The following is a 10,748-nucleotide window of genomic DNA, read 5'->3' on the forward strand; positions in this document are numbered from 1 at the left end:
TTTTCAATTTTTTTAAATATTCAAGTATTTCTGAAAAAAGTAAAAAATCTTCATTTTAAAAAAAAATTGAAAATTATTTTTAAAAAAATATAAAATTTGATTTATTATGTTAGTTTGTAGAACATTTTATTAATATTTTCAATAACAAAAAAAAATTAAACATTAAATGAGATCGGTAAGATGACGATCATGTCATTAATGAGTAAATTTTGATCTAACGTTCCACCTTTAGTTCTCGGGTTCTCGGGAAACTATAAGTTCTCAACCGAGCTCACCCCTATATATAGGAATGATCATTTGAGAACTCAAAGTTTCCCGAGAACCCGAGAAACAAACCAGGGTCGTTAGATCAAAATAATAAAAGGTTATTTGTGGCATTTTGGTAAATACATGGTAAAAAAAACGGGGGCATGATAACTAAATGATTCAGGGGCATTTTAGAGATGAATTACCTGTGCGTCTCTCTCTCTCTCTCTCTCTATCTCATCCAACCTCCTACTGTCACATCGCCTCCAAAGACGGCCCCCTCGCTCATCTTCTTCTTCATCGTCGTTGTCTTTGGTCGCCGGAGACGATGTCTTCATCCGTCATGACTCCAATCGTTGAACATGGAGGAGCATCACTTCGGTAAATCATATGTGTCACATGAAGAAGACGATTACAGGTTCACTCTCTTCAAAACTAACCTCCACCACACAAATCGTCATCAAAAGCATGGTCTGTCGGCTTATCCATGGCGTCACTGGATTCTCCGACATGACTCCATCGGAATTTCGAAAGCATCTCGGATTGAGATCTCGATTTCATAACAAGTTCCACGCCGACACTAGCGAGGCTCTGATCCTTCTGACAAACATTTCAAAACCATGGTCGATCATCTGGAAGAGGAATTACCACTCACCGACCATCTGAAACTCGAGCTTCTGTACCCTGATTGTTGCATCATAATCTTAATTGATTTTATATACTGTTTTCAGAATCGTTCTGCAAACACTCTACACCGGTAAGCTCTCTCTTTGTGCTAATCGTTTTGATTTGAATTATAATTTGTCGAGTTATGTGCTCATAGTTGTTTTTGATGCGTTTTTATACAGATTCAATCGATACGAAGATTGAACTGCTTATTTAAATTAACACCTTCATAAAATCTCACTGTTCTAATTGCTTATTGACCTAAGAGTAGAAGATGAACTGGGATCTGCAAATGGTAAGAAAGCAAAAGAATATATGGAGAAAGGGCAGTTGGTTCTAGATGAGATAGTTGGCATGGTACGTATGATTCTTTGACCTTCATTGTAAAACTTTATATATAGAGCTTTTTTGTAATTATTTCTTCCCTGGATATAGATGGTGAAGGATCGTTTATCACAATCAGATTCTGCTGAAAAAGGTTGGCTTTTAGATGGATACCCAAGAAGCTCATCACAAGCAACTACACTTCAAGCCTTTGGTTTCCATCCAAACCTTTTTATTCTTATTGAAGTGAGATTTGTAATTATGTTGTTGTTTTTTTTTGTTTGGATTGAATTTGAAGGTACATTTGTATCCATTTTGTTTGATTGATTTTTAACAGGTTCCTCAGGAGCTTCTGGTTGATAGAGTGGTTGGGCGTAGGTTGGATCCTGTTACTGGTAGAATATATCATTTGACATATTCACCCCCCGAAACTGAAGAAATTGCTGCAAGGCTCACCCAACGTTTTAATGACACAGAAGAAAGAGTAAGTTTTTGTTAAATTCAATTCTTTTTACAGTTGTTATGAGTTTTGCATTTTATCATGTAAATGATTAATTATTATATTTCTCAGGTAAAGCTTCAGCTGCAAACACATAACCAAAATGTTGAATCAGTTCTTTCCATGTTTGAAGATATTACAGTCAAGGTATGCATGTAACTTTACACTTGTTGACTTTACCTCAAATTTAAACTTGGTCAAATGATTTTTGTTAGTAAATTTGTGAATTCTAATGCTTTCATTTTGAATATGTTCTGCAGTCATTGGTCCTTGATGAACTTGAATTCAAGAAACTATTCATGGTTCATAGTTATCTTGGGAGGTTAGTGATGGGTTTTGAGCATTCTAACACTCCTATGGTGTATATGCAACCCTAGAACCCTTGGATCTATGTTTTCTCTAAGATACATGCAAATAATAATTTTTCCAAGGTTTACTTCCTAACTAGCATGTTATGAGGTACTTGAATCATAAATCACTAGTAGAAGAACATACCTTTTGTTGCTTGGATTCCTTGAGAATCTTGTGAGCGTAGCACCTCAAGTGTGATGCCTCAAATGTCTCACACAACACCATAACTCTTGGAATAACCTTGAGAGAAGTTCACTAACACTCAAAATCGGCTAGCCCTCTAGTTCTCTTCACTTAGTGGCCTATTTTGCTAACTATGGAGCTTCTTATATAGTGTGCCACATGTAGGGTTACTCCATGTAAACCCTAATGTGCATGGCTTTTCATATTCCATGATCCATGGGTTTATAACCTCCATGGACTATCCATGGAGCACCTTATGGGTTTTAGCCCAATTCAATAAACCATGGATCATTAGCCCACTATACAAGAATGGATGATTTGCACAATCAACCCCATATATTTAATTAGTCTCTTTTTGATCACTTAATTAATTCCAAATTAATTCTTTGATCAATACTAGTTAAATAATATTATTAATATATTAGAACTTATAATATATTAATAATCCTTAAGTGTCCTTTTCTCTCATTTAGTCTATCCAAGTGTTGCAATGCCATGCAACCCAAATGGACCATGCCAACCGGGTCAAGTACATACCAGAAATAGTTATGGACTTAGACACCTTATCCAACAGTCTCCCACTTGGATAAGTCTAATAACTATAACTGAAAATATGACTTCAGGAACCGATCAACAATCGTAGCTCTTTCAAGGTCTCGCGGAACTGAGATGATGATGATACGCCATTTAAGATAAGTGATCATATGGTCCTCTGTTATAGATATCGGCCAAACAAATACATGAGACAATGTCTTACTTATTGTCCAACAGTTTGTTTCCCGATTTCCGATTTGTTTGACATAGAACTTAATCGAACACATCAATTTGGTTATGACCGGGCCCGGTACATGGGTCAACACAAAATCATCGAGGGGCCCAGATATCACTTCTAATCCAAGAAGGAACAGATAAACTTCGACTCATATGCTTGTTCTACTACTTGTTGAATTATACACAAAGGCATGTTTTATAACATCGAGTTACCAATGCGTTTTCGTACAATCAATGTATAACCATTCATAGTCAACAACTCATATCTCTAGGTTTGAAGACTTATATGATATTACCGTCTCACGATCACTCAAGATAAATTCCATGAAGTGATACAAGTGAGCGTGGGTTAAATCCAATACTCAGAACTTATGAGCACTCATGAGTGTTGTAGCAACTCTTGCTATGTCCAATACCTTAGACATCTACAAGCCAACTCATGACAGTCTTGATTCTTATTTACTTCCAACATATGACCGACTGTGGAGAGTTTGAATAGTATGATATACCATAACATAACTATTCTGGAAGTCAAAACATGCAAAATGAAATGATAGTAAACGATTGACAGAAGATAGCAACACTTTACTTATAAATAAACAACAACTTTTATTTATCATCAAATGTCAATTACACTTTACAAATTTCAAAGCTATCTAATTTCCAAAACTAATATCATCCTTTAGCCCTATGTGCCTCGCATGCTGAAGATGCTTAACCCTACTCAGTTCCTTCGTGAGGGATCTGCTGGGTTCTCATCCGATGATACCCTCTTTGCCACGAGGAGTCCTTCTTCTATTCGATGTCTGATGAAATGGTATTTTCTGTCGATGTGTCTGGATCTTCCATGATCCCTTGGTTCCTTGGCTAAGGCAACTGCACTTTCACTATCACAGAAAATCTCCATAGGCTCCTTTATAGCTGGTACAACTCCAAGGTCTCCAATGAAGTTATTTAGCCATATAGCCTCCTTTTCTGCCTCGCTTGCCGCTATATACTCTGATTCGCAAGTTGAATCAGCCACCGTCTCCTGCTTGGAACTTTTCCAAGTAATTGCTCCTCCGTTTAAGGTAAAGACCCAACCTGACTAAGAGCAGAAATTATCCCTATCAGTCTGAAAGCTAACATCACTATACCCTACTACTCTCAAGTCATCACTCCCACCGAGGGTAAGGACCCAGTCCTTAGTCCTCCGCAGGTACTTGAGAATGTTCTTTACCGCAGTCCAGTGAGCCTTGCCAGGGTTCCCCTGATATCTGCTGACCATGCTCAAAGCAAAGGCCACATCAGGACGAGTACAAGTCATAGCATACATGATCGAGCCTACATCGGAAGCATACGGTACTCGACTCATCTCAACTATCTCAGCCTCTGTACTCGGGCTCTGAGTCTTACTCAATCTGGCGTTACTCTGGATCGGTAACTCTCCTTTCTTGGAATTCTGCATGCTGAACCTATTCAGCAACTTATCCAAATAGGTACTCTGACTAAGTCCAATTAGTCTCTTACTCCTGTCTCTCAAAATCCTTATCCCTAGGATATAGGCAGCTTCTCCAAGGTCCTTCATAGCGAAACACTTCCCAAGCCTGGACTTCACCTCCTGTAGAGTTGGGATGTCATTTCCTATGAGTAGTATGTCATCCACATACAATACCAAAAAGCTAACTATACTCCCACTAGCCTTGACATATACACATGACTCATCTTCGCTCCTCGAGAAGCCAAACTCTTTGACTTTCTCATCGAAACAAAGATTCCATCTGTGAGGTGCTTGTTTCAATCCATAGATGGATTTCTCAAGCTTACAGACTCTATTAGGGTACTCTGAGCTGACAAAACCCTCTGGCTGACTCATGTAAACATCTTCAGCCAACTTTCCATTAAGGAAGGCGGTTTTGACATCCATTTGCCATATTTCATAGTCATGAAATGCAGCAATGGCTAGCATAACCCTAATAGACTTAATCTTTGCTACTGGTGAAAAGGTCGCATCATAATCAACTCCCGGAGTTTGAGAAAAGCCCTTTGCAACCAGTCCCGCCTTATAAGTGTGTACATTACCATCCATGTCGGTCTTCTTTTTGAAGATCCATTTGCACCCGACTGTCTTACGACCTGGTACATTGTCAACCAAGTTCCAAACTTAATTGTCATACATGGACTGTATCTCGCTGTCCATAGCCTCTTTCCATTTAGCAGCCTCAGGGCCTGCCATGGCTTCCGTGTAGCTGTTAGGTTCATCCAGACTTACCAGTGTGTTGTCACTGATAAGTGTATCACCTTCTGCAGTAATATGGAAACCATAGTAATGCTCAGGTGCATTCCTAACTCTCGTGGAACGCCTCAGAGGTACAGACTCATCAGTCGGATCAACAGGAGTTTCCTCCTCAGGTTGATTGCTAGGGTTTGAGGTTCCTTCACCACTTGACTCTTGAATTTCTTCAAGCTCAATTTTCCTCCCACTGTTTCCTAGGCTTATGAACTCTCTCTCTCTCTCTCTCTCTCTCTCTCTCTCTCTCAAAAGACTCCCTTCCTCGCTATAAAGACCACATTATCATTGGGTCTGTAGAAGAGGTAACCAAAGGATTTATGTGGGTAGCCGATGAAAATACACCTCTCACTTCGAGGTTCGAGCTTATCGTGAGTCTCGCGCCTCACAAAAGCCTCGCAACCCCAAATCTTGATGTGATCTAGATTGGGAACTCTTCCAGTCCACATCTCGTGAGGTGTTTTGGCAACCTTCAATTGTGAGACAATACCACATTCCTTAATATAGTCAATGAACTCTGTACTAAGATACTCACCACCTCGATCGGATCGAATCATCTTAATGTTCCTGCCCAACTAATTCTCCACTTCCTATTTAAACTCTTTGAACTTTTTCAAAGGTTTCTGACTTATGCTTGATTAAGTAAACATATCCATATCTACTAAAATCATCAGTAAAAGTCACATAGAAGCGGTTAGCATCCCTTGTGGCGGTTCTGAAGGGTCCAAACACATCTGTGTGTACAAGATCCAACAAACCTTCACCCCTAGCACAAGTACCAGTGAAGGGTGACTTTGTCATTTTTCCAAGCAAACAAGATTCACAACTATCATCCGACTTTAGGTCAAATGACTCCAAGACTCCATCCTTTTGGAGTTGGCCTATGCGTTTCTTGCTTACATGTCCAAGACGACAATGCCATAATGATTCTTTATCCAAGCTAGTGGAAGAATCGATACACAACACATTATTTCCTAGGTTATCTACAACTGACACAGTTTCATATACACCATCACAAGATAATGCTTTAAAATAAAGAACATTATTAAAGAAAGCATTAATACCACCACATTGATTATCAAACGAAAAGGTAAACCCTTGTTTGTACAAACCATGAAAGGAAATAATATTCCTCGCCATTTCAGATGAGTAACAACATTTATTCAAATCTAATGTAAAACCACTACTTAGCAACAAAGAGTAAACTCCAATATTGGTGACAGGTGAAGCTTTCCTATTCCCCATGATTAAGTTTATCTTCCCATGCTCCACATTCTCACTTCTTCTTAGTCCCTGCAAATCAAAACATATGTGAATACCACAACCTGTATCAAGGACCCAAGAATTAGAATAGGGTGAGTTATTAGACAATATAATGTAAATACCTGCATGGTTGGGTTTCACTTTCACATCCTTAACATCTTGCAGGTACTTTGGGCAGTTTCGCTTCCAGTGCGACTTTTCATGGCAATAGAAGCATTCAGCCTCTTTAGGGTTGGCAGAAGGAGTGACAAAACCTTTCTTGGTTCCACTTGAAGAGGAGCCATCAAGAGACTTTCCCTTGGTACCCTTCAAAGGGCTCTTCCTCTTCTTTCTTTTGCCTTGACCGATTGCCATGATAGGGGCCGCAGTAGGAGTAGGAGTGGTAACAACCGATTTACACTTAAGACCACTTTCGGCGGTCTTCAAGAGTCCTTGAAGTTTGCTGAGTGTAACTTCCTCCTTGTTCATGTGGTATGTCATTCGGAATTTATCATAACACGAAGGTAAGGAGTGCAAAATGATGTCAATTGCCAACTCATCGGGGAAGTTCACATTCAATTTCAGCAAATGGTCTACATACCTTTGCATTTTCTGCATGTGGCCCATGATGGGTTCACCATCCTTCATCCGGGTTGTTATCATGGAGGAGATGATTTCATACCGCTCTTGACGAGCACTTTGATGGTAGCGGTCCATCAAGTCCTGGTGCATTTCAAAAGGGTAATAGTCCTCATAGGACTTTTGGAGCTCGGCTGTCATTGTGGCCAACATGATACATGTCACTTTGGTGGCATCTCTATCATGAGTTCGGTATTCAGTGATCTCCTCAGGAGTAGCAGACGACTCATCAAGTTCCTTAAGCTCCTTGTCGAGAACATATTCCTTGTCCTCGTAACGAGTGACCATCCTGATGTTCCAGATCCAATCCATAAAGTTGGAACCATCGAAGATGACTCTCCCACAAAGGTTCATGAGAGAGAAGGAGCCGGTAGGGTTTAAGCCAGAAGCAACATAGTTGGAAGACATCTGAAAGGAAGAAAGACAAGTTTAGATTAGATATAAAGATAGTCCTTAATAAGACACCCAAATGTAATATTAAGTCTAGGACCCAACACAATATTTTATAACTTAGAAGAGGGATGCCGTAATCCAAGCTATAAAATATTTGAAGGTAGGTGAATGACGATTCACCAATTTCCACCATGAAAAACGAAATAAATTATAAGGTTTTAATTGGTTTTGAAACTCCTAGATTCTTTGAGATTCATTGAACTTTTCAATGACATGTTTCAATCTCGAGTGTGCCTTTCAAGTTTTGTGACTGGGATGCCGAGGATCACAAAACAAGGTGTGAAGTAACCACACAAATTACTTGGTACTCTTAATGTTTATCACTCAATCGATGTGTCGGTTAACCACACATGCTCCACCGATCTATGATAAACCTTAAGCCACCCTTTGCCTACCTTGTTAAGTCCAGGTTAGTGTGCCGGTTAACCACACACGCTCTACTAACGACTTAAGCAAAGTGCAAAGTGTAATTTCATGGGTTAGCACCTTATTCACATTTTCCTAAAGTAACTAAGATTGGGAATTTATAAAAACATTTAGTTACTTTACATTCATCATACTCTTAATGAGGATTAAAGTCATTGTCCTACCCGTTCGGCTAACGACCCTCCACCAGTCAAGGAAGCGGTGGGTGAAAGTGGACACCATTAAGCTGCCATTTTATAGGCAACAACCTTATACCCCCCTTATAGACCGACTTCGTGAATGAGGCCTACTAACGGTAAAACGACTTGTTCTTATACATACATACATACATACATACATACATACATATATATATATATATATATATATATATTATTAACTTATAATATTATAAAGTATAAGGGTTGAATTTTAACTTTTAAAATTCTAGGGGTTGGAACTAAAGTTTTCTAAAGTGACTTTACATGTTCCAAAACTTGAGGGCAAGTTTTGTAACTTTCAAAACTTTTCATCTTTCATAACTTATGAGTTAATGATTTATTAAAATGAAGTCTCTTCATTTTCATGTAACTTATGTGTTTCTTTAATGGACTTTAAAAGAGTGACTTTTGGGAATCCATAACTTGAGGACAAATTATGGATTCTATTAAACACATCAAGATCAAGATTAAACTAACAAACTATTTGCAAATAATTCCTATGATCTTCTAAACTCATAAGTGTATGAATATCCATATCAACAATTTCAAGAATCATAAATAAACCATACAAAACTTGAAATTTTGATAATAGCCATTGAAAATGGATTAGCATAAACATTACACAATCTAAAACAAGTTTTATAAGACCAAAACAGTTTAGGGTAATGTTTCTAGTCCATTTCCAGCAGCCAAACTCGAAAAACTGCAAACTGGAAGACAAACTTGTCGAGTTCTATAAGGAACTCGTCGAGTTCATGTATTAACTCATGAACTCGGCGAGTTTTTGGCCAGAACTCGTCGAGTTTTCCAGTCTGGGTAGATTTTGGTTATGAAAAACAAGTTTGCATCAAGTATCAAGAAAACAAGCCTAGGCTCTGATACCACTGAAGGGTTTTGAGCATTCTAACACTCCTATGGTGTACATGCAACCCTAGAAACCTTGGATCTATGTTTTCTCTAAGATACATGCAAATAATAATTTTTCCAAGGTTTACTTCCTAACTAGCATGTTATGAGGTACTTGAATCATAAATCACTAGTAGAAGAACATACCTTTTGTTGCTTGGATTCCTTGAGAACCTTGTGAGCCTAGCACCTCAAGTGTGATGCCTCAAATGTCTCCCACAACACCACAACTCTTGGAATAACCTTGAGAGAAGTTCACTAACACTCAAAATCGGCTAGCCCTCTAGTTCTCTTCACTTAGTGGCCGATTTTGCTAACCATGGAGCTTCTTATATAGTGTGCTACATGTAGGGTTACTCCATGTAAACCCTAATGTGCATGGCTTTTCATATTCCATGATCCATGGGTTTATAACCTCCATGGACTATCCATGGAGAACCTTATGGGTTTTAGCCCAATTCAATAAACCATGGATCATTAGCCCACTATACAAGAATGGATGATTTACACAATCAACCCCATATATTTAATTAGTCTCTTTTTGATCACTTAATTAATTCCAAATTAATTCTTTGATCAATACTAATTAAATAATATTATTAATATATTAGAACTTATAATATATTAATAATCCTTAAGTGTTCTTTTCTCTCATTTAGTCTATCCAAGTGTTGTAATGCCATGCAACCCAAATGGACGATGCCAACCGGGTCAAGTACATACCAGAAATAGTTATGGACTTAGACACCTTATCCAACAGTTAGTACATTTGTGAATTCTAATGCTTTCATTTTCACGTACTTATAATTTAGCTAAAGTTGTGCATAGGAAAAAGCTTGAAGATGTTGTCTCTGATAAAGATGTTGTTGAAATAATTGAAATGAAAATTTTGTCCATGATTGATTTTGAAGCTAAACTCTGGGCCAAGTATGGTCGAACATATTGTGAACCCTGTGATAGGGAAATGGTATGTAAGACATTTCATGACTTTCCATTAAAACTATTGTTAGTTATTAATGTAGGCATCAAAAAAGGTCATTTTATAAAAAAAAATTCGAAAGGATAACTAATATTAGTATGCATAGTTGCCCTTTTACTTTAACTTTGTATAGTGAGAAAACTTTCTTTCATATTGGCATATTGCAAGATTTTGATTATCTTTCTTGTTGCAGCATCTTGATTTGTATTCTGGAAAGACGTATCTTTATCATTGTTATGTGAGTGCTGATTGAAATCACCAATTCAAGGTTTGTATTATGTTCTTCCTTATCACTGCACGTGTGCTTGGACTCATCCTTGTTTCTCCTTTATGCAAAACTCCTTCATGGACAGAATGGTTGTGTAACAAGGTTAATTCTCAATGTTGTAAACTTATGTTCTCACCATACATTCAAAATAGATTGATTTCATACCAATAGTGATGCTCATGTGGTTGGTAGATCTGAAGATGGGTGTCTCTTTTTTGGGATCTGGTGGATACATTTGTGGTTTTAAGTTTCCAAGCTCACTCCTTGTTGGTAAGAGATTCATTTGAATTTTTTTGATAGAATCACATGTGATTCACATGTAATTC

The 10,748-nt window shown here is 37.9% G+C and overlaps 1 protein-coding gene across 1 annotated transcript; it reads left to right on the forward strand.

The window, feature by feature from the left end:
- The first annotated feature begins 866 nt into the window (after positions 1–866).
- LOC145158791 (adenylate kinase, chloroplastic-like) lies at positions 867–10,407 on the forward strand. The gene is made up of 8 exons (XM_079077634.1): positions 867–1,003; positions 1,179–1,269; positions 1,348–1,482; positions 1,574–1,720; positions 1,808–1,882; positions 1,996–2,057; positions 10,004–10,142; positions 10,348–10,407. Exons 1-8 carry the CDS (start codon positions 867–869, stop codon positions 10,405–10,407), a joined length of 846 nt encoding a protein of 281 aa, XP_078933760.1.
- The last annotated feature ends 341 nt before the right edge of the window (positions 10,408–10,748 follow it).

Source organism: Lactuca virosa, chromosome 2, assembly GCF_052849685.1.
Source record: "Lactuca virosa cultivar CGN04683 chromosome 2, Lactuca_virosa_CGN04683_v6, whole genome shotgun sequence".
Lineage (NCBI taxonomy): Eukaryota > Viridiplantae > Streptophyta > Magnoliopsida > Asterales > Asteraceae > Lactuca > Lactuca virosa.

Coding starts and splice junctions, on each gene's coding strand:
- LOC145158791 (XM_079077634.1), top strand. CDS start 867: ATGGTCGATCATCTGGAAGAGGAATTACCACTCACCGACCATCTGAAA. Junction 1,004..1,178: donor TCTGCAAACACTCTACACCG/GTAAGCTCTCTC, acceptor TATTGACCTAAG/AGTAGAAGATGAACTGGGAT. Junction 1,483..1,573: donor ACCTTTTTATTCTTATTGAA/GTGAGATTTGTA, acceptor GATTTTTAACAG/GTTCCTCAGGAGCTTCTGGT.